Source organism: Pelodiscus sinensis, chromosome 22 (assembly GCF_052426305.1).
Source record: "Pelodiscus sinensis isolate ZL-2025 chromosome 22, ASM5242630v1, whole genome shotgun sequence".
NCBI classification, from domain to species: Eukaryota; Metazoa; Chordata; order Testudines; family Trionychidae; genus Pelodiscus; species Pelodiscus sinensis.
Window position 1 is genome coordinate 25,065,953 of NC_143073.1, and position 24,409 is coordinate 25,090,361.

Consider the following 24,409-nt stretch of genomic DNA (forward strand, 5'->3'; position numbering starts at 1 on the left):
ATGGACTTAACCTCCATGAATTGATCTAGTTCTCTTTTAAACCCTGTGATAGTCCAAGCAGGCACAACCTCCTCAGGCAAGGAGTTCCACAGGTTGATTATGCACTGTGTGAAAAGAACTTCCTTTTATTTGTTTTAAACTTGCTGCCCATTGAAGATACACAGGGACTCACGCTGCTGTCTCATACCCCAGGCCCCTTTCTGCTGCTTCCCCAGTTAGTCCACCTGCCACATTTGTGCCTGAGATTTTGCCTTCACAAGTACAGAACTTCCCTCTTGTCTTCCCTGGATTTCATCTTATTCTACAGACCGATTCTCGGGGATACGGCTGGCCCCATAGGGGCACAGGGCCTGGGGGAACTGCCCTGCCAGAGGCTCTGCTCTGCCCAGCTCTGCCCCTTCCTCACTCCAACGTTTCCACCAAGCCCTGCCCCTGCTCCCTTCTGCCCCCTCTCGTACCTGCTCCGCCCTGCCCCCATTGCTCCTCCTGCCCAGAGCCACCTCCCCTGACTGACATGACGTGAGCCATGGGATTACCATGAGCCTGGCATGGGGTGGCAACAGGTGGGGGCCCCCCCACACTCCCTATGGTGGCCTGTTGAGCTCTGCCCCACTGGCATCTCCCAGCCCATTGACTCTGCATCACTGGGGCTAGGGCTCGCTTCTCACCACTGCAGTGATGCAGAGCGCGCTGGGCTGGGAACTGGGCAGCAGAGGGTGTGTAGCCAGACAGGAACCCCCCTTGTAACATCCACTTTTGCTTGCCTGGAGCATGCAGGGCACACAGAGCAGAAGGCCCAGGCTGTGTGACCGTGAATGGCTGTAAACAGAAATATGCCAATTGCTGACCAAGAGGCTGCCAAGGAGTGCCCTTAACTCAAACCCATATTGATACGAACACACAGCCGTCCGCGGGAGGAGGAATCTCTCGCCCAGTAAAAAAATGTCTAGTGCTCACAATTTAGTTCTCTCTCTTGCAAGTGTAAATTAACTTGAAACTTGCTTGTAAGAACCGGTGCCACAAAATGGACCAGTACAATTTGGCATCTTAAATAAAAAAAAGAATACGGCCCCCCGGGGGTATAAAGATGGGTCCAGCAGCACATTTACTCTGAGTGTCAATCTACCATCTATCTGCTGGTCGGGTTAGGTGTTTGATCTCCTGAGGTTCCACGGGGACACGCACCTCGTATTCGTCTTTCCTAGGAATTGAAAGACCGGCCCTGGCCTGACACGCTGGAGCCAAAAGGCACAGAAATGGGTAAAAATTGTACCTGGATGTGGTACTTTGTCTTAAGTGTACACATAGACTTAAAGCTCTTTAAAAATTAAGCTGTTACTTAGTACCATTATTTCTATTTTCTATCTTTATTTGCTTTGTAACCATTTTTAAGATTTGTATTTGCTAACAGTTAAGAAAGAGAGCAATAGCCATAGTAACCATATGCTTTTATAAGTTTTTTTTAATAAACCTGTAACAGTTTAAGTTTTAACCTAACTCCTTCGGTTGCTGTAATAAAACCAAGCACAATTTTAAAAAAACTTCAGCCGGTCATAAAGAAACAGGCATAGGAAAAGCTTGGGCGTTTAAATCTGTGTCACTCCCAGGTGACAGGTCCATTGGGGCACTTTTCAGCCTTCCCTAGGCTGCCCGCTGCGAAGAAACCCTGTGTTCTAGCAGCTAAAATCTTAGGTGTAATAAGCTCTTCCTATAAATAAGGGACGTCTGTTGGCCTGCTGGCTACCCTCTGCGATGGAACCCCGGTCCTAGCAGTAAAAACACAAACGTTAAACCTCTTCTCAGAAACACACATGTACACACTGTCCTAACCGTCGGCTAACAGGGTGGCAGCCTGCCGGGTCACTCTGCCTCCTGCTGCTGCTGCGGTGAGTGCAGGGCCCATCCCCAGCTGCTGCCCTGTGCCAGACCCCTGGTAACCCCCAGGCACATGTGTCCCACCCATAGGCCAGCTGAGGTGGCTGAAAGCCGGGGGCTGGAGCGGCTGCCCCGAGCCAGCCAGTGGATGGGCGCGTTAGGCAGGAGGTCAGGCCACAGTGGCGCTAAGTGGCCTTGGCATCTCTGACCCTCTGGTACAAGGAGCAGAGCCCCCCAGCCCATGGTGGCCCCCACTACTGCCCGAGGGACACACTCCAAGGCCAAGGCCCAGTGTGATGATCTCGTCTGACCTGCAGCCCCCGATAACCGCTGGGCAGAGCTGTCGGGCAGACACGCCGCCCTGACTGGGAAAGTGTCGGTCACGGAGAATCCACCAACCCTGGGGAACCTGCCCAGCGATTAGTTACCTCTGTGAACACTGACCCCTTTCCTGCCAGGCTGCAATGGTCTCGCCCCCTTCCAGCCTCTGGGTTGGGTCAGACCTTCCTTTGGGGCGGGAAAGCTCATTCTGAAATAGACGGTCCCCGACTCACCCCAGAGCCTCTCTGGCAAGGGAGCTCCATGGCGCCTGGACTCTGTCACTGTACGGCAGGTTTTCTAGCCTTTCGTGACCCTCATGCCTCTTCGCTGAGGTCTGCCCCATTTATGAACATCCTTCATGAGCTGGGGCACCAGACGCAGTCTCCCAGCAGTGCCCACACCAGTGCAAACGACAGAGGTAAAACAGCCTCCATACTCCTACTTCAGGCCCCTGTCCCTGTGTGCTAAGGATGGCATCCCCTGTCTATGAGCACATCTACACTCTTGTACATCTCAAAGGAGGACCACGGAAGTGCCTATACAGAAGCAAATGCTTATTGGATAGTTGACTAGTCTTTAACATCCTTAGTAGTCACAGCGTACATGTGAGATAGCGTCCTTTCAGTGTGAATGCTATCTGTCAAAAAAGCAAATAACCTTTTTGATGTGCTTTGACAGTGTGGACACACTCTTCGGGAAGAAGTTTTTTTGGACTATCTCTTCCAGAAAAGTTTCTCCAGAAAAAGCCTGCAGTCTCGACATAGCTGGGTTTGAGAGCCCACCTCCATCAAGAAGCTTTGTATGCACAGCACATGCACTTTCAGTCACTCCACAAGAAACTTTTAAGAAGTGCACGATCTCTTGCACCATATCTAGCAGGATTCAATTCCCCACCAAGATCTGTGTGGTCAGGTAATGTGTTGAAAGGGACATGGATAAACTACTAGCGCTGGGCTAAGAAGAAAATATTTCAGCCAAAGCCCACGTGAGACACTACCACTCAGCATCACCGGCAGTGGTTTCTGCACCACAGCCACCGAACCACTGTCCAGTTTGTCTATAGGCCCACGGAGAGCTGTACAAGTGGCTGGTACGGTACCTTTGTGGGAGCATTTCAAGTGGGGGGCAGCCTGGGAGAAAACACCCTGGGGGAGGAGGGGCTGATATGACATGAGGTCCAGAGCGGGGACAGCAGTGGCTGAGGGGAGAAAGCGCCGGGGAAAGGGGCGGAGGGGTGTTGAAATGCCACAAGGGCAGCACTGGCTGAGGGGAGTCAGGGTCCAACAGGTTCCTGAGGGGTCAGGGGAGGGGCCGGCTGTGAAGGGCCTTGCAGGTGAGAGAAGCAGCCTCGGGCGGGGCTCAGACAGGGCAGGGAGGGCCCGTGAGGGGCTGGCAAAGGGTCTTTGTGGCAGAGTTGGGAGGGGCCTGAGGGGCCACGTTACTCTCTCGTGGCCACAGAGAAGGCTGCTGCAGTGGCTGTGGTGGGGGGAGAAGGTGGCCAGGAGGGGAGCCTGAGCGGGGGTGGGGGGATGGGTAGGGAAGCCGGGTGCTGGGGAAGGAAGCTCTGTCCCACTAGGGATCGGGCGCCCTGGGGCGGTTGCGGTGCCCAACGCCTCGCGACACGGCGCAGGAAGAGCCCGGGCGCGTCTCTTGCTGCTGTCGCTGTGAGTGGTACCGCGCCGGGGGCAGCGCTACTGCAGTTGCCGTGGCGACAGTGCTGGCTGTCTGGCAGAGGATGGCGCACACACGAGAGCTGGTGTCAGGTGGAAAGGGAGCCGTCGGAAGCGCACAAACGCTTCCCTAGCGACCAGCGTCACACGGATTCTCCCCACGTGTGGCCCAGGGAAAGAGCCGTCTGCGTTCGGGTTCAGGGGCCAGTCAGCGTCCCCTGGGAGCGGCGCAGGGCGTCCGTCACCGCACAGAGCCGCCCTGAACATGAAGCTGCTTCACAGCACGTCCAGCCACAGCTCTGTGCCTGGTCCTGCACACACGGAGCCCGCACAGAGCATGAGCCCCCCGGCTTTCACAGGAGTCTCTGCATCTCATCCCATTGCACAGGCAGTGGCAGGGGCAGGCCAAGGGCCTGTACCAATTGAAATGGGGTCCACGTGCCACCGAAGGGAAAGAGCATCTTCACATACACATCGGCTAAGCCAGTGGGGCAGAGTTTCAGCCACAGTCAGTGGGGGCAGGAGACAAAGGCCCACGGTCCGTTAAAAACACAGAGACCAGGGGACTGGTCCGAGTCTGGGGGAAGGAGGGAAATTGCAGCCAGAGGAGAGAACAGCCGGGACAGAGGGGAAGTCCAGTGATTATCTCAGAGGTCCGTATCCCAGTGCATGAAGTGTGGGGAGTGACCAGGAAGAACTAGACATACCAGTAAATAATCACAAATATGGGAAAGGACAAATATGGCGCCATCTACAAAAAGGGGAATAAGGAAAATCCAGGAATACATAGACCAGCCATCTTAAATTTGGTACCTGGAAACACAGTGCAAGAAATGATCAATCGGTTTGTGAGCAGCTAGAAGATAACAAGGCAATAAGCCACAGTCAGCATGGACTGTTCAGAACAAATCCAGTCTCAGCAATCCAGTAGCGATGTTCGACAGGTAACATCCCTCGTGGGCTGAGAGGAAGCAGGAGCTGTCGTCTGTCCTGCCTTTAGTGACCCTTTGTCAGGGCCCCACATGACTCATTAACACACTAGAGACACAGAGCTTAGAGGAACCTACTCTCTGATGGACGCACCTCGGTGTGAAGTGAGTCCCCAGAGCATGTTTGTGCAGCGCCTGCAGACAGCCGCTCGGACACACAGATCCATGTCACTGCACAGACCAGACGTGGGTCAGCACAGAGCTCAGCCTGGCTCCGCGTGAGCGTCAAACACTCACGACATCACCACGTGGAACCTTCCCCCGTCCACAGCTCAGTGTTAACGGGAACCACTTTCACACAGATGCCAACGTCCACACCTGAGCCATCGCTCCGAGCCCGTTGCTCCGAGCCCCTTACACACCCCAGGGTGGGCCCTGCCCTGGCGTTTGTGAAAGGACCATGAGCCCTGAGCAGTTCCATCCCCTCTGCCCCTCCGCACTGGGACCTGATTCACTTCCTAGCAAGCCTGTCCTGACCCTCGGCCGAGCACTTACCCTTCTTCAGCATCAGGGTGCTCTCCAAATACTCGTCCTCCGTCACCTGCCTCCCCTCCAGCTCCAGCTCCAGCGAGAAGTCCCGCAGGGTCCAGACAAAGCTCGGGAAGAAGCTGACGTACGTGGTATCAGCCGCAGTCTCCTCCTCTTCCTGCTTTGCCTCATCAGCCTTCACCTTGATGTGCTCCGAGAGCTCAGACACGTAGCTGGCCAGGCAGTTAAGGAATCCAGACAGGTGCCCTGGGATGCTGGTGACAGGGGCTGGGAGTAAAGCAGCCAGACCAGCCCCAGCCAGGCACTGAGTGTCGGCTGCACCATGTGCCTGGGCCCCACCAGTGCGCCCTGCACGGGGCTCTTGTGAGGAGAAGCCCGCACCCCCCCATCCTCCCCTGAGGCGCAGACCCTTGTTCCCAGGTGGCCGAGTGGGGTAGCAAGAGAACATGCTCCTCCTGCAGGCTGCCGGCTCCAGCGCCCCGCCCATTGCCCTGGGCAGCCACAGGCAGGCCCACATGGGGCGGTGAGGCTGGCCAGAATGCTTGGTTTGCTGGTGCCTAGAGCCGGCCCTGAGCCCCGGACCTGCTCACGACGGGGTCTCCAAGTCTAGACCCCGACGGACGTGGATTCAGGCCAGGACGTGTCACAGGACAGCGCCAGCCCGTTGCTGCTGGAGGCCAGGAGGAGACAGGTGGTTCCCTGGCCAGGAGCAGGCTGTGGGGCTCCCTGCTGGTCCCCTGCCTGGCTCCCGCCCATGGGACAGGACGTCCCCCCGTGACGAGCGTGCGCCAGGCTCTCCAGCCCACAATAGGGGCCCCTGCTCTCGGCCCCGCTCCCTGTCACAGCCGGCTGTGCGCTCCCTGCCTCCCTCACTCGCTGGGGCCTGCTGGCTGAAACAGCCTCCGTCAGCCTCCTGCCCCTCCCGGTGCCCAGCCCAGGCTGGGTCTCTGCCCCAACCGTCCCTGGACGAGCTCAGGTCTTGTCGTGGTGGCAGGGCTGGCCCGGGCTCTGCTGTCACTGGAACGTCTCCACACGGCTCCTCCCAGCGGGGCCTGAGGGGCTCCGGGCCCCAGGAGCTGCCCCCTCCCTGCCCAGCACCCTCTGCAGCTCTCCCGCTGCTCCCCGGCTTGTCCTCACGGTTCCCCCCACAGCTCCCCCCACAGGGCGGTGAGGAGAGGCCCCCACGGCAGGCTCTGCCCCGCCCAGGGGAGCAGAGGAGAGGTCGGGAGGGAGGGAGGGGCTCAGGGTGCGTCGCCTGGGGCGGTGTTGGGAACAGGAGACACTTTTCCTTTCAATCCCCCCAGTCCTCTTTCTCCCGGGCTCACGTGTCAGCTGGTCCTGGGGCCAAGGCCCAGCCGCTTCTGACGATCTGACACCGGGGCTGCCCCCGCCCCAGTTACTCAGGGTGAGAACCTGCCACAGCCCCAGGGGTACCTGGGGGGGGGTCACTCAGTGACTCCCCACCCCGCTCTGACCAGTCACTTCTCTCCAGAGCGGTGAGGGGGGGCCGCGGGGAAGGCCGAGCAGACGCCGGGTGGGCATTATGGGGAAGCCCAAACACCCGCTTTTGGGGGATGGCTCTGGGCCTGCACAGACCCCTGGACCCCACCTACTAGGCCCAACACACCCTGGACCACCCCCCCCTCCTCCCAGCAGCAGCAGCTGCAGCCTCCCCCAGCCCCAGGCAGCCCCCCGCCGGGAAGGATACTGCAGCTTGCTCATGGCATCCTGGTCGATGGTGCCCTTGCTGTTGTACACCAGGGTGCTGCTCAGCAGGACGGCCAGCGTGAAGATCCAGGTGTCGTGCTTCAGGTCGCCCTGGGGAAAGGGGCACAGGGGGAGCAGGGGCTGGGTGAGAGCGGCTCCTCGTGTGTGTGTGTCCTGCCAGTGGGACGCAGAGAGAGGCTCCTACCGGCCAGCCGTGCAGCAGGAGGGAATGGGGGACCCTGCAGTGGACCGGGCTGCAGGCTCTATAGGGAGCAGGCTGGCTGCTAGCTTGCCACCCTCAGGTGCAGAAGGGCTCCAGGCGCCCCACACACCCTGGGGTGTGTGCCCTGCCCCCAGGTCTGTGGTTATCAGCCCTGCTAGTGGCCTGAGTAACGTGGGGGCTGCTCTCTCACTATAGTTTGTTCCTGCGCCAGGCGCGGTGCCTGTGAAGGGGGCGCTGCCTCTCCGGGGCGGCAGGAGGGGTGTGTCATTAGCCCGGGTTACGGGCTGGGGGCTCCCGCTGGTCTGTGTTTCATGGCTGCCCAGGGGCACTGAGATGCCCAGCCCGGCCCTGGGTGCTGCTGGCGCCACCTGGCAGGAGGGTCCCAGGGAGAAGCTCCTTTCTCGACTTTGGCCGTTCTCATCCCTCCCCATCCGCCAGCGCTGGGCTGGGTCTGTCGGCAGGGGCCAGGGTTGGGCTTTGCTGGCAGTGCCAGCCTGTCCCATTAACCGCTCACCAGGGCAGGACCCGGGCTGTCCCGAGAGCCACCTGAGGCGGGTCTGCGGGTTCCAGACCCCAGAGCCTGTGTCACGGCCTCTGCTGTCCCGCCCAGAATCATTCAGCTCCTTTGGCTGAGCCCCGGGACCCACCCAAAGGTCCACAGCACCCGAACGCTGCCCCTACCACGGCTGGAGCGCCATGGTGTGTGCACGGTGTGACTCTGAGGGCTGAGGGGAGAGCACAGAGGGCGGGCTGGCTGTGACCCGGCACTGCCCCTTCCACCCGGGGCCCACCCCTTCCAGGAGCCGGGCCCACCCCACTGTGCCCAAGGCCCGTCGGCTCCTCTCCCTGAATCAACCGTGGGACGCTGGCCCAGCACAGTTAGCGCTGGGCCAGGGTTTCCTCCTACAGGGCTCTGGATCCATGACCGGCAGCCACACGGTCTCTGAGGCGGGCTGGCTGGGACCCTGCCTGCAGTTCATGCACAGGTGCCTGGCTCTAGCGCATCAGCTCCTCTAGAGCTGGGTTGTACGTCTGACTCACCCCCATGGCTTTCCAGCCGTTCTGATCCGCAGAGGCAGGGGGACTGGGCATGAGCTGAGCTCAGTCTAACGCAGATCACGGCAGTGTGCGAGACTCCAGCCATGGCGCACGGGGGTGCAAAGCCCCCAGCACTGTCAGAGCCACCAAACAGGCCTCCCATCGTATGGGCCAGACCCACCACATCTAGATCATCCCCCGGACCCCGCTCCCCAGGCAGGGCCGCCCCTCCCAAGGCCTCACATCCCCTCAGGGGGCGTTCAGGGCACTCGGAAGAGCCGCTGCAGAACAGGGAGCATGTTTCCATCTCAGCTGTAGGGCAGGATCCTGCCCTGGTGCCCTGGGGCCGCTGCGCCGCGGGGGTCTGGCTTAGTGCGCGGATACACGGGTGTTACCCGCACCAGTGAATTGTGCATGTTACTGAGCCCCCTGAGGGCCCCGATTCCTGCAAAAGAGCAAAGAGCAGGTGCCCCTGGGACTCGAGGGCAAATGAAACTGCCACAGGGAGGTGAACGCTGAGCTTACCTACCAACGCAGGCATCCCCTCACCTTACGGTACCGCCTCTTCCCTCCGCACCACCAGAGCCAGCTCACCTTACGGTACCGCCTGTTCCCTCCGCACCACCAGAGCCAGCTCACCTTACGGTACCGCCTCTTCCCTCCGCACCACCAGAGCCAGCTCACCTTACGGTACCGCCTCTTCCCTCCGCACCGCCAGAGCCAGCTCACCTTACGGTACCGCCTGTTCCCTCCGCGCCACCAGAGCCAGCTCACCTTACGGTACCGCCTGTTCCCTCCGCACCACCAGAGCCAGCTCCCCTTACGGAACCGCCTGTTCCCTCCGCGCCACCAGAGCCAGCTCACCTTACGGTACCGCCTGTTCCCTCCGCACCGCCAGAGCCAGCTCCCCTTACGGAACCGCCTGTTCCCTCCGCACCACCAGAGCCAGCTCCCCTTACGGTACCACCTGTTCCCTCCGCACCACCAGAGCCAGCTCCCCTTACGGTACTGCCTGTTCCCTCCGCACCGCCAGAGCCAGCTCCCCTTACGGTACCGCCTGTTCCCTCCGCACCGGCAGAGCCAGCTTCCCTTACGGTACCGCCTGTTCCCTCCGCACTGCCAGAGCCAGCTCACCTTATGTGCATCTCCCAGCCCCTCGGTGTCCAGCAGCACCAGGGCATGGCCGTCCCGGTGGGGGTGGGGCAGGCACCACATCCAGATGCCCTTGGTGTGCGACTGGACGGTGGAGCCCAGCGAGAACCCTGGGGAGAGAGGACAGGTTCCGTGTAGACGCAGACACACAGGATGGCTGACTGAGGGAGGGAGTTTGCTGTGAGCCCCAGAGAACAGCAGGGAATAATGTGGGGAGACGGGGGGGCACTGCCCAGGCCTCTCACCTTTTCTCTCTCCAGCCAAAGCGTTCATGAGGTAGGACTTGCCCGTGCGGTACAGTCCCACAATGGCCACCACCACCACTGGCTGGGCGATGGCCTCCAGGATCTTCACAGCCTGGGGGTTCACCTGCAGGGCCCCCTTGTCGCTCTCAATAAGGCACACGGGCTGCTCCATGCGCCACCCTGGGGCCATCGTTTGTGAGCGGGATCGACCTGCAACCCAGAAAACAGACGAAGTGCATCTGACGAAGTGGGACTTTGCCCACGAAAGCTGATGCTCCAACACTTCAGTTAGTCTATAAGGTGCCACAGGACTCCTCGCCGCTTTTCCAGAAAACAGACTGAGCCAGCCAGGCAGACCTGCTGCAGGGATCCCCGGGGAGAGGGCAGAGGGGGGCAGGTCTGAGGGGACCCCAGCTCCCCAGGGAAGCAGCCCCCTCGATGAGAGCAAGACCAGGCAGGACAAGCCCCAGGGAGCAGAGTGCTTCCCAGACACACAGCGGTTCAGTTGCGCGGCGATGCAGAGAGAAAGCAGCATCGTAACATCAGACACTCACTGGGAAGTGCAGAACAATCCCTTCCCCAGCTCCCTCTCCGCCTCCAAGGGTACGGCTAGACGGATACTGGAGGTCTCCCAAAAAAACTCCACCGTGTCTAGGGACCGCGTTTGCTCTTCCACTTTTTTTTGCGGAGGAGCAATTGCGCTCTTTTGGAAGCCCCTGCATTGTTCCACGAGGAAGAAGGGGGCGTTTGAAAAAGGTTTTTTTCCAAAATGTGGCCCAGTCTTCTGACAAAAGTATCAGAAAAAGATACGTAAAATGCAAAGATAGCAGTGTGCATTTTGTAGCGATTCCTCACAATCTGTTTGCTTTTGTGACTGCTGCTGCACACGGAGTGGATGTTTTCAGAGACCTGTCCACAATGACTCTAAGATCTCTCTCTTTTGAGGTTTTCAGGAACTTTCGAAAAGGGGCTTTATTTTCAAAACATCTCCATCTAAACAACGCGGGGCGGGGGGGTCAAAAAGCCGCTTGCGGGGAAAGAAAAGCAGCTGCCATTATGTAAATGAAGTGCAGGAAATTCAAATCCCTGCTTCATTTACATTATCGATGTGTCTAATTTACATCCCTATTTTGAAAAAGGGATGTAATCTAGATGTACCCCTGAAAGAATGCCGCAGGTTTGGGAATCTCCCCAATATCCTCAGCCATTAAGACTGAAACAAAGAATTCATTTAGCTTCTCTGCAATGACTTTACCATCTTTGAGTGCTCCGTTAGCATCTGGATCGTCCAAGGGCCCCACTGGTTGTTTAGCCAGCTTCCTGCTTCTGATGTATGTAACAATATTTTGGTATTACTTTTTGAGGTTCTGGCTAACTGTTCTTCAAACTCCTTTCTGGCTTTTCTTAATAGATTAGCCAATGAGCCCATCATGAAAAGGGATTTTCAAGTCTCTCCACATCCTATTCCCTTTCTATCTCGGTCTTCTCTCCTGAGCCTCTGGTCTCTCACTCCATCTCTCGCTCTCTCCCCTCCTCCTACTGCCGCCCCCATCTCTCTCAGCTCTCCTCCGTCTCCTGCCTCTCTCCGTCTCTCTTTCTCTTCTCCTCCTCCTCCTGCGTGGGGAGCGCGGAGCCCAAACGGCTGTTTGAGCCGCTTGCTCCCACGCAGAAGCCCGGCTGAGCGGCTGCCTATGAGCTCCAGCTGCCTCCCTGCACCATTTCCCTTCAGCCCAGCACTGATCCTGCAGCCTCCCAGCTGTCCTCCACCTCCACCTTCCCCCTTGTTCCCCCACCTTCCTCCTGTGCACAGCCAGGGGGCGGGGCTTGGAGCCGCTGTCACGCCGCACGTCACCGCCCCACTCCCCTTCGCATTCAGCTGTGGCACTCAGCTGACTTCTGCGGCACTCAGCCGGGCCACCACAGGGAGCAAGAGGCCGTTTGGGCTCCCCCGCGGCAGCCCAGCTGAGCAGCACAGAAGTCAGCTGAGCACCACAGCGGGAGACAACAGCGCCCCCCAGAGGCAACACGTAACGCTACCGCGTTACAGAGTCACAGACATTGGGCTACTATATGTATGACTTTTACACTTAATTTGACAAAGTTTATGCTCCTTTTTATTTTCCTCACTAGGATTTGACTTCTACTTTTTAAAAGATGTCTTTTTATCTCTCTCTGCTTTTTTTACTTGGTTGTTAAGCCACGATGGCACTTTTTGGGGTCTGTGACGGACTGGGCCGTGTCTGGGCACAGCTGAGGGCGTCCGCTCAGGGTAAACTGCTCAAATCCGGGGCTCCTTACAGCCCCCAGACTTTTGACCTCTCCAAACAGGCCACAAACCAGTCTCACAGAGCGCCTCAGCTGCCTGCCTGAAGCCTCACGAGCAAAACCCCTCCGACACCCCAGCAATATCCGTGCCCCAGATGGCCCCAGGCCTCATACACAGGTGGGGGGTCCTAGCACCCAATCCCACCTGCCCCGAACAAGTTCTGTCTGGTTCCAAGAAACCAGCCACAGATCCCTGGTCAATTTACCCTCTGGATCTTACCCACAAATCATTCTGGGCCAATCCTTTAGAATCTAAAACTAAAGGTTTATTATTACAAGAAAGAAAAGCGTGAGAGTCAGGTTGTTAAAGAATAGTACGTTACATGCACCGAATCTCCCAGTTCTCGATGCAGGGTCTAGCAGAGATGTTGCAGCTGCTGGTTTAAAAGTTCTTATTGCACATCCTACGATCAGGATGGGTTCACAGGTCTTCCGGGCTCTTCGATCCCTGCAGTGCTGCCTCTGGGATGAAGTGCTGAGCTGAGAACAAAATGGCATCGACCACATGGCCTCTTCATACTCCTTCCTGGCCTCTTTTTTTATGCAGCAGGTCACCTGGTCAGAGGCCAATCTCTGTGCTTCCTGCTGGCTGCTCTCAGGTAACAGCCCCAATTCTTTGGGTGTGTCCTTGGCCCATCAAGTGCCATTGTCCCACAGGGCCTGGCTACTCAGCCTGTCCATAGCCATGCTTAACCACATTCACAGTAATATTCAGCTTCCACACAGATTACAGATTCCTACCTACACACACAGACATTATACACTCACATAAATAGCGTACATAAGATTAACAAACAATAAGCTCCCATTCAATACCCCACATGGCTCCCTTTTATACCAATTTCTGGGGCCAACACCCCCACCTAAGGGTGCAGCAGCGATCGGGCTGCTTCCCTCCAATTCAGTAACGTGACAGGGTCTCTTACTGGGTTTTTTAAATTTGGGGTATACATTTAAGTTTGGCCTCTATTATGGTGTCTTTGAAAAGTTTCCATGCATCTTGCAGAGATTTTACTTTTGTCACTGCACCTTTTAATTTCTGTTTAACTAATTTCCTCATTTTATTATAGTTTTCCTTTCTAAAATTAAATGCTACAGTGTTGAGCTGCTGAGGTGTTTTTCTCACCATAGGGGTGTTAAATTTTATGATATTATGGTCACTATTTCCAAGCAATCTAGTTATATGTACCTCTGGGACCAGATCCTGCACTTCACTGAGGACTAAATCAAGAATAGTCTCTTCCCTTGTGGGTTTCAGAACCAACTGCTCCAAGAAGCAGTCACTTAAGGTATCAAGAAATTTTCGCTCTGCATCCCATCCTGAGGTGATGTTTATCCAATCAGTCTGGGGAGAGTTGAAATCCCCCACTATTACTGAGATTTTTATTTTGGTAGCCTCTCTAATCTCCCTTAGCATTTCACAGTCACTATCACTGTCCTGATCAGATGGTCGGTAATATATCCCTACTGCTATATTCTTATTTTTGGAGCAAGGAATTACTATCCACAGAGATTCCACACTCATTTTCCCCTTTCTGAATTTAAATTCCACAGTGTTGGGCTGCGGAGGTGCTTCTCTCACCACCATGACATTCAGAAATCCCCTTTCACCTGCATCACTCATTCTCTCTCTGTTCAGTTTGATTTTGTGAGAAGCAATTCCATTCCTGGCACATCCTATTTCCCTGACACAAACCAACCACTACCTCGCTTTAAGCTATCATATGAGGAAGCTGTATACCTAATTTCATGGTCCTCACTCTTACAAATTAGGGGGAGTTTTTGAATAGCCAGGTAGATGCTCTTAGATATAGAGTGAACTATTTCTTAACAACCAGCTAGTTTCCATCAAACTGCCATCTTTTTAAGTGAAATCAGGAATCAGTAACATTTGTTAGAAATATTGAAAACAAAGCAGATACAATAGGGGAAAGTTTTAAAGGGTACTTTTTTGCTTGCATGTTATACAAGTATATTTAATGGGTGGGATGCTTGGGGTTCAGGCACTCCTGGACTGGGGGGAGGGGCACACCCAGCCAGCCGCTCACACGTGTCGGGTGCTTCTGTCTCTTCTCAGCTGCTTTTGGGACATGCAATCCGCTTCCAAGCACAGCCCTTTTTCCTGGCACAAACTAACATTTCCTGATTTTAGATTATGATATGAGGAAGCCGCACGCTGAATACGGTGTTCCTGATACTTACCATTGAGGAGGAGACAGAGTCACTTTCTCCAATGTACTGTAAAATATTACTTTACGCCTGCTCTATTACATCAGAATACCACCCTTTTCAGATCAGTTCTCAATAGCATTTGTTACGATATTGCAGAAAATAGAATAAGGGAATGTGCTTCATAGTGTATTTTAGCTTGTACGTGTTACATTCTTCTTGGAGTCATTTTCAGTCTTTGAGTCCTTTCCCGCTTCCTCACCACCCAGCTTCCTCTCACATTTACCTGGTACAAATAAAAGAGACTGTATCTTCTTCTGAGCTGTTGACATTCTCACAAACACTAATGATGCCTATTGCCTCAACAAAACGTCTTGGTTCAGGAGAGACTCGCTGTCATATTCTCTAGAGGTGGGGAGGTGATGCCTGGAAAGGGCGGAGCCTCCAGCAGATGGATGGTTTGGGATCTAGCTTCCACTCCCCAGACTTCAGCACTGCGAGGAGCAGGCGCCCTGCCTGTGAGCCTGTGCCAATAGCCAGCCCTTTGACTTGTGTCTGCCTCCCTCCGACCTAGGGCCTGGCCAGTGCTGTTTCTCTGGGGGCACCCATATGGGGTACGGAGGCTGAGGCAGGAACCACAACTCAGCTTAGGCTCAGGACAGGAGCAGTGAGTGGGGAGGGGGTGGCAGGCAGAACCCCAATCTCGAAGCCAGCAGCAAAGCCCTGAGCACGGGTCTGGAAGTGGAGCCCTGGTCAGAAGCCTGAAAGCCAGGACCCTGCATCAGGTCTGGCAACGGAGGCTATGGGCAAGGCCAGCAGGCAGGAATCCATAAGCGGGGCTGGGAAGGGATCCCTGGGCAAAATTGGAGATGCAACAGCACCCCCCCCACACACACCCAGAATTTCTGTGCCCCGACTTCTTCTGACCTTGTGACTCTGTGGCACACAGTAATTACGCTCCTCATCCCACCACAACTGGTAGTTGGTGTGTGACGCGCTGACACTAACGTGTCACCCAACAGCGCCCAGGGACCTCTCACTGGCAGCTGAATGACGTGGCGGTGGCAGTGGAATGGTGAACGCTGCTGCTTGAGTCTCTCCTGTGCACGAAGCAACTCGCCCTCTGCTGCCAGCGCCATCCCGAGGCATTTTACCCCCCAGGGTGAGTGATCAGATCGTGGGCCCTGCTGGCACCTGCACAGAACGGTTTGGATTCCTGCTCCCTTCCTCCCACAATCCCCACTCCTACCCGCCCGCCCCCGAGTTTCTAGCTGCTCCTGCTATTGTGGCTGTGGGACAGGGATCCCTTGGGTCCTACAACCCTCCGGCCGGAGCAGTGGGCACAAGGTGCAGGTGGCAGCGGGTGTTGCAGAGGTGGTGCAGGGGTGGGACTGACGCAACCGTCCTGCATGCTGCGGGCAACATGAATCCCCAGCTTTGAAGGCAGCAGCACAGGAGTGAAGGCGGCTGGGTACGTGGTTTCCTGCCCTGAGCTCTGTGCTGCTGGCAGCTGCCCTGCCTTCAGCGCTGGGTGGTCAGAGAAAAGCAGCTGCTGGCTGGGTGCTCTGCTCTGAAGGCAGCACCACGACCAGCAGCACAGAGCTACGGGTGTCACAGAGCAACGGGTGTCACAGAGCTACGGGTGTCATGGGGACGGTTTGGTGACAGGACTCCCAGGATCCCAATTCCACTACAGGCCTCTACCCCAAACATTGCGTTTGTCTGCCCCACTTTCCCACCACCTGCTGGTTTGCACCCTGGGCAACTGCCCCTCCCCCTGCCCTGGCTACAGCCCTGGTGGATGCAGCTGTGTTGAGAACGGCAGGGAGAGCTCACGTCCCAGCACAGCAAACCGGCTTTTTTAAACTTACATCCCTGGCACGGTAAGTGCAGAGTTTGGGGCCAGGAACGGCCGAGCCTGGAGTTTCTGGAGCTCAGTCCCAGCCAGCTCTGGCTCACACGGCTCTTTGCAGACCTACCACTGGTTGGTTATTTTCCCCTTTCAGAGCATGCCCGCTGTGACGGACCGGGCCATGTCTGGGCACAGCTAAGGGCGTCCGCTCAGGGCGAATTGCTCAAATTCGGGGCTCTTTACAGTCCCCCTGACTGGCGACCTCTCCACACAGGCCACAAACCAGTCCCACAGAGCGCTTCAGCAGCCTGCCTGAAGCCTCACGAGCAAAACCCCTCCGACACCCCAGCAATATCCGTGCCCCAGATGGCCCCGGGCCTCATACACAGGTGGGGGGTCCTAGCACCCAATCCCACCTACCCCGAACAAGTTCTGTCCGGTTCCAAGAAACCAGCCACAGATCCCTGGTCAATTTACCCTCTGGACCTTACCCACAAATCACGCTGGGCCAATCCTTTAGAATCTATATCTAAAGGTTTATTATTACAGGAAAGAAAAGCCTGAGAGTAAGGTTATTAAAGTACAGTACGTTACATGCACCGAATCTCCCAGTTCTCGATGCAGGGTCTAGCAGAGATGTTGCAGCTGCTGGTTTAAAAGTTCTTATTGCACATCCTACGATCAGGATGGGTTCACAGGTCTTCCGGGCTCTTCAATCCCTGCAGTGCTGCCTCTGGGATGAAGTGCTGAGCTGAGAACAAAATGGCATCGACCACATGGCCTCTTTTATTCCCTTCCTGGCCTCTTCTTGTATGCAGCAAGTCACCTGGTCAGAGGCCAATCTCTATGTTTCCTGCTGGCTGCCCTCAGGTGACAAATCCCATTCTTTGGGTGTGTCCATAGCCTATTGAGAGCCATTGTTCCACAGGGCCTCGCTACTCAGCCTGTCCATAGCCATGCTTAACCACATTCAGAGAAATATTCAGCTTCCACACAGATTACAGATTCCTACCCACACACATAGACATTATACATTCACACAAATAGCGTACATAAGATCAACAAACAATAAGCTCCCATTCAATACCCCACATGGCTCCCTTTCATACAGATTTCTGGGGCCAACACCCCCACCTAGGGGTGCAGCAGCGATCTGGCTGCTTCCCTCCAATTCGGTAATGTGACACCCCCAACGCAAAATTGATGCAGGAAGTGATGCCAGTAACATCACTGAGGGCATCACAGGCCTCCCCAACCAAAATGGTGGTGTGCCTCAGTTTCCCTTCTTACACAGGACCTTCTGGCTGGAACCCTTTTTGTCCTGTAAGAAGTTCCAAGACCAGTTACAAGTGTTAACCATGAAATAGCAACATCACAATGTCCCCTTACATACCGTCTGTCGTTTGGTACATCTCCAGACAGATTACATGGTATTTTCATAAGCTCATGCACACTGTATACCGTTACAATTCTCTGCAACAGTAATACATTGGTTACAAGAATTAACATCAGTAACAAGAACAATCCTATCCCAGGTGTATACTGAAATTCTCCATCAGGCCCCTTCTCTGGCCCCACACCATTGCAGTTTTGGCCCTTCAGGTTTAAACTGCAAACCTTCTTGGCCAAAGCAAGTCCTGCCCCTCCCCCTTGTCCTCTGGGCTCCAGGCCTGAAACCTCTGGCCAGACCAAGACAATGGGCTGGCTGGGCGTGACTCCCTGGCTCACAATGGCCCTGGAATTCTCCCCCTTCCCCCACTCAGTGGGGTAACAGCAGTAAGCTGTAGACTCCCAAGTCTCTCCTCTGTCCCTCTCTAACCTCTGTTTCCACATGGAACCAGATATCAACCTCCCTGATTGAGTATGAGTGTCCACAGTGTCCAGAGATGGGAGCTTAATCGCCATCTCCTGCATCCTAGGGAGAGTGACCACACAGCTGTTCTGCTCTGCATACTTAGCTACCCAGCCCTTCTCCTGAATCTGAGACACTAAGTTCCCACTCTCCTCCTTCACCTGGGAACAATCCTGTCCCACACACACTGACTTCCCAGCAAGCTGGTCACCCACAGTTACTGGGTTAGCAGCCTGCTCCAGTTCTCTGGATGTTCCTGCCTCATCTGGAACAACCCTCAGTCCTTCTGAGACCTCTCCACCACCATCCACCCTGGGTTTCCCTAAACCCAAGTCAGTGGAGTTACTGCCAACAGACAAGTTCTGTCTGTCAGGCACTGCAACAAGTGCCTCACACAACAAGCTGCTGCCTTTTACAGGCAGAGCTTTCTCCTGAATGCCTTCTCCAAGCCAGACATCGTCACCTCTCTCAGTTACTGCAAACTGCTTACTACAAGCACTGCCAGGACTCTCCTCCCTATGAGCTTCCTTAAGCAGCAGTTCACCCTTCCCTGGCTCTGCAGTAGCATTGCCCTGCTGAGCCCCAACCAATTCCTCCTGCACTTCCCTTACTCCCTGAGTTATCTCTGGCCCCTCAGGTGGATTCACAGATAATCCCCTCTCAGGCACATAGACAGACCCACAAGAGACAGGGTCAGAGGCATCTTCACTCCCTGTGCAGCTCTCTAGATGGCTGTAAACGTCCACACCATCATTAGGCACCAGAGTTAACACACCCTCATTCTCTCCTTGTGCCCGGGCTAAGGGGTCTCCCTGCTCCCACCGAGTAGCTCTCCCCTCTGCCAGCAACACAGCAGCATCAGGCACAATATCAGGGTCACCACTGTCTGGTCTCTGGGGTTCTGGTAAAACACTGACTGTCTCTACCTGAGTCACCTCATCCCTCTCCCCAGCAGACACAAACCTTGGGCCACCCCCTTCCTGGGCCTTAGCCATATCCAGACCCAACTCCAGGACATTAGCACTGCTCTCAGCCTTCACAGGCTGTGGGGCACCTTCCTCAGACACAGGAAGAAACTCTTCCCCACACACAGCCAGACAACCAGAGACAGCTTCTCCCTTGTCCCAACACCCCTGGCTAATCTCAGTCATACAGCTAGCCACTGGGACAGCTTCCTTTACTGCCCCCTTGCTACTTCCACCAGCCAAATTGCCAGCTTGCACCCACTGTGCTTCTTCACACAAATCACTTTCAGCTTGTGCAGGTTCAATTCCACAAACCTCACCAGCCACCAGCTCCTCAACTAAAACTTCACTCTGGCCAGCCACTCCAGGCTGCCCCAGAGAAACATTTCCCTGATTTCTGGGCTCTTCTTGCCCTGGTTCTGATTCCAGCCTCACCTCTGAGGCATCAGACGGGCCCTCACCCACAGGCTCACATATAGAGACACTTTCCCCTTGGTTACAGGGAGACTGACCAGCTCCAGGAAACTTTCCATACCCACATGCACCCCCTTCCCAAACCTCCCTGTTAGCTACAGGTAACACAGAAGGTTTGCATTTACACATGCTTTGGAGTTGGGTCATCACATCAGCTGGGTAAAATACGTCTGCCATATCATAAGCATACCCCATACCCACAGAGTTATACATTGAACCTTCAGGAGGATACAGTCTCTCTTGTTCTTTTAGTCTCTTAAGCTGGAGGTCAAGTCTAGCATTTTCCTCCTTGGCTAGGGCCATCTTCTTTGCATGCTCTGCCTCTTCCCTCCTCTGTCTCTCAGCATATTCTGCCTTTTTCTCCTCAAGTTCCCGATCCATCTCCTTCTGTCTCTTAGCAATTTCTTCATCTGCCTTCCGCCTTCTTTCAGCAGCTTCCTTGGCTTGCTTCTGCTCCTTTTCATCCACATCTCTGGTTAGTAACAACACTATCAGATCTAGTTTAGAGGCCCTTTTCCTAAAGGCAATGCCTCTCCCCAAGCACAAATCCTTCAGAGCACTTTTGCTCAGACTCTCATATAGTTCCAGGATCATCGCAGTGGCTCTTTAATCAACCAAACTTTCAACACCGAAAATCAAATTTAGACAGCGTGGGGTCCTGATCCCAAAGCTCAATTGACCAAGATCTGTGGATCCTGCCAACTACGCCACTGTGACGGACCGGGCCGTGTCTGGGCACAGCTAAGGGCGTCCGCTCAGGGCGAATTGCTCAAATCCGGGGCTCCTTACAGTCCCCCTGACTGGCGACCTCTCCAAACAGGCCACAAACCAGTCCCACAGAGCGCTTCAGCAGCCTGCCTGAAGCCTCACGAGCAAAACCCCTCCGACACCCCAGCAATATCCGTGCCCCAGATGGCCCCGGGCCTCATACACAGGTGGGGGGTCCTAGCACCCAATCCCACCTACCCCGAACAAGTTCTGTCCGGTTCCAAGAAACCAGCCACAGATCCCTGGTCAATTTACCCTCTGGACCTTACCCACAAATCACGCTGGGCCAATCCTTTAGAATCTATATCTAAAGGTTTATTATTACAGGAAAGAAAAGCCTGAGAGTAAGGTTATTAAAGTACAGTACGTTATATGCACCGAATCTCCCAGTCCTCGATGCAGGCTCTAGCAGAGATGTTGCAGCTGCTGGTTTAAAAGTTCTTATTGCACATCCTACAATCAGGATGGGTTCACAGGTCTTCCGGGCTCTTCAATCCCTGCAGTGCTGCCTCTGGGATGAAGTGCTGAGCTGAGAACAAAATGGCATCGACCACATGGCCTCTTTTATTCCCTTCCTGGCCTCTTCTTGTATGCAGCAAGTCACCTGGTCAGAGGCCAATCTCATTGTTCCCTGCTGGCTGCCCTCAGGTGACAAATCCCATTCTTTGGGTGTGTCCATAGCCTATTGAGAGTCATTGTTCCACAGGGCTTCGCTACTCAGCCTGTCCATAGCCATGCTTAACCACATTCACAGAAATATTCAGCTTCCACACAGATTACAGATTCCTACCCACACACATAGACATTATACATTCACACAAATAGCGTACATAAGATCAACAAACAATAATCTCCCATTCAATACCCCACATAGCTCCCTTTCATACAGATTTCTGGGGCTAACACCCCCACCTAGGGGTGCAGCAGCGATCTGGCTGCTTCCCTCCAATTCGGTAATGTGACACCCGCTCCTGTTCCTGTTCCACTTGACAGACGTGTCCCAAGCAGGCCAGACATTCTTCCTGCCGGGGGCAGTTATCCCTTGTGCCAGGGTCAGGTGAGATGGCTGGAGGAGAAGGGTCTTATTGGATTGCAAGGAAGTGTTACAAGGACTCCCCTCCCTTCCCCCCGACATTGGGGGAGGATCCACTGAGCCCAAGAACGCAACTGATTATGGGGGACAACCAAAATGGTCCAAACAAGAGAACGGGAAGGGAACACTGAGCAGAGAACCCTGCCAGCACCCACAGCTAGTCCAAGGTGTCAAGCAAATGCCACCAAGAGGACTTCTGCCCAGATGTGTGGATGAACAAAGCATCACGGAAAGGTCCCAGAGTCACAAGAGACCCTCTCAGCCAACCTTCTCCCTCTGGTCTTGTAGGTGGCCACTTTAGCCATTGCTCGGAGGAAGTTGATCAGGAATTGATGAGAATTCCCATGACTTGGGGATTACAGTGGATAAGAAGATGGAGAGGAGTTAACAGGGCGTCCTTGTAGCCAAGAAGGCTAATGGCATATTAGGGTGCATTAGGAGGAGCACTGGTAGCAGATCTAGAGGAGGGTATGTCTACACGACAGTTTCTCTCAGAAAAATGGCCATTTCTCTGAAAAAATCTTCAATTATGTCCAGACTGCAATCATGTTCTTTTGAAAAATAATCGAGAGAATGGAGGGTTTTTCCTGACATTGGTAAACTTCTTTCTGTGAGGAAGAAGCCTTTTTCCAAAATACCCCTTTCAGAAAAAGGCGTGTGTGGATGGGGAAGAGGGAATTATTTCGAAAGAAGAGGAAAGAGAAAAAGCACGGGTGCCCTTATGGTCACTCCATCCATAGTAATCACAGCTTAAATGTAAGATAGCGTTCATTCGGTGTGGATGCTATGTTTTGAAAAGGCAGAGTGCTTTTTTGATGCACTTTTGCTGTGTAGATGTGATCTTTTGGAAGAAGTTTTTTCAGAAGTTCTCTTCCAGAAAACCTTCTTCTGAAAGAAGCCTGCAGTCTGGACACAGCCGAAGTGATTATTCCCCTTTATTTGGCACTGGTGAGGCCACTTTTGGAGTATTGCATCTAGTTCTGGGCCCCCCACTGCAGAAAAGATGTGGACACATTGGAGAGGGTCCAGCGGAGGGCAATCAAAATGATTCATGGCATGGAGCACATGACCTATGAGGAGAGACTGAGGGATTGGGGCTTGTTTAGTCTGCAGAAGAGAAGAGTTGGGGGGATTTGAGAGCAGCCTGCAACTCTCTGAAGGGGGGTTCCAAAGAGGCTGGAGAGAGGCTGGTCTCAGTAGTGACGGATGCAGAACAAGGAGCCATGGTCTCAAGTTAAAGTGGGGGAGGTCTAGGTTGGATATTATGAAAAACTATTTCCCTAGGACTTTGTCTACACTATACCGCTCTTGCACAAAAGTTTATGGAAATAAAGTGCAGATTAGCATATTACCATGTTTCATTTGCATAATTAATTAGGGGATGCTTTTGTGCAACAGGTTTTTGAGCAAAAAGGAGCTGTGTGGATGGCTCCTTTTTGTGCAAAACCACCTTTTGCATAAGAGCCGTTTTTCCTCATTTTTTCAGGAAGAATGGCTCTTGTACAAGAGGATTTTTTTTGCGCTAAAAGGAACCACCCACACAACTGCTTTTTGCTCAAAAGCCTCTTGCACAAAAGCGGCTGATAATTAATTATTCAAATGAAGTGCAGCAATATGCTAATCTGCACTTCATTTGCATAAGCTTTTGTGCAAGAGAGGTGCAGTGTAGACGTAGCCTAGGAGGATGGCGAAGCACTGGGCTGGGTTCCCCAGGGAGGAGTGGAATCTCCATCCCTACGGGTGTTTAACTCTCAGCTTGACAAAGTCCTGGCTGGGTTGATTGAGTTGGGGTCCCCTGGGTGGAGGAAGCTGCCAGTAGATGGCCTGGCCGGCCTCTCTGGCACCAGGTCTCCCAGGTCCTGGACCACAAGGGGCGTGTTGCCTGCATACGGCTGACAGACCCAGCCGCAACTTCGGCTCTCAGCACCAGCCCCTTCAACCTCAGATGGAGGAGACAGAGGAAGGGCTCGGTTGCCAAAGGCAAAGCTGCCTGGCAGCGCTCACCCCCGAAATTTGCCTCGCACAAAGCTGACCAGTTCCCTCAGAGTCCAGGTGAGTCTGACTGGACACTCCATGGACGTGCACAGCACTTGCCTGAGCCCCAGAAAGTAGAGCCCCAGACTACAGGAGAGATTATGCCACACACTCTCTCAAAGAAACTGGGGAATCACCTCATCAGCATCCTACACAACACAGAAGAAAATCAAGGAGGAGCTCTCAACATCAGGGGTACGTCTAGACTACAGGCTTTTGTCGACGTTTCATGACACATACCGGAGCGGTCAACAAAGGCTTCCTTTGTTGACCGTGTCGCATCTAGACTGCCGTGCTGTGCTGGATCAGCTGATCGTCGGCACAGCGTGGCAGCCATTTTTATTTTAAGGAAGCGGGGATTATTTAAATCCCCGCTTCTTTGACTATGCCAAATAAACTATTTTACGTGGCTCCGTTGACGGAGCCATGCAGTCTAGACATAGCCCTAGAGAGTCTCATAAAAAAACAAACTTCCACACACACGTCCCCTTGGTTGGATTTACTAAACCCAGCAAGGCACCTTCAAGGTTCACGTCACCTCCCTTCACAAGAAAAAGGACAATAAACTATCTGTAGTGGGGAAGGAAGGAAATACCCTCCGGAAGCCACGACCGGAAGGAAGAAAATACCCTCCGGAAGCCATTTTGGGTCCAGCCTAGCTCCGTCTAGTCACCTGACCAGAAGGCAAGGGGCGGGGCTAGGACTATAAAAAGCCTGGCTGGGAGCTCAGTCAGGGCCCATCCTCTGAGGGAGACAGAGGCCTGGCCAGAGCTCCCGGCTGAGGAGGCTGGGACCTGTCCTGGGTTTCCCACAGCTGCTTCCCCTAAGGCCAGCAAAGATTTCCCTGCCAGGGCTGCTGAGGCCTGGCCAAGCCAGTCAGCAGAGCTGCCCTCTGGGCCAGAGGAACCCGAGGCTCTGCCGGGGCCTGGTGAGTTTGAGGACCCGCCTGAGCCGGATATCCTGCTCGAGCCCCGAGGCCTGCGGAAACCCCGGGACCCTGAGGTCTTGCTGAGCCCGAGGACCTACCGACTGATGGGGACCCTGAGGGCTTGTCTGAGCCTGAGGACCTACCGATTGACGGGGACCCTGAGGTCTTGTCTGAGCCAGAAGACCTACCGACTGACGGGGACCCTGAGGGCTTGTCTGAGCCAGAGGACCTACCGACTGA

General features: G+C 54.7%; 2 protein-coding genes across 2 annotated transcripts in view; both read right to left on the reverse strand.

Moving 5' to 3' along the window:
• Nucleotides 1-9,899, reverse strand: part of LOC149521878 (guanylate-binding protein 1-like) — a 37,389-nt gene extending 27,490 nt beyond the window's left edge. The window contains exons 1-4 of the mRNA XM_089772703.1: nucleotides 9,710-9,899; nucleotides 9,447-9,574; nucleotides 7,053-7,162; nucleotides 5,351-5,556 (exon numbers count right to left, since the gene is read on the reverse strand). Of these exons, the coding sequence (XP_089628829.1) occupies nucleotides 5,351-5,556; nucleotides 7,053-7,162; nucleotides 9,447-9,574; nucleotides 9,710-9,899 (634 nt within the window). The remainder of the gene's footprint in view (nucleotides 1-5,350; nucleotides 5,557-7,052; nucleotides 7,163-9,446; nucleotides 9,575-9,709) is intronic.
• Nucleotides 1-24,409, reverse strand: part of LOC149521872 (uncharacterized) — a 465,443-nt gene that overhangs the window by 436,136 nt on the left and 4,898 nt on the right. The gene's annotated exons all lie outside the window — the stretch shown is intronic.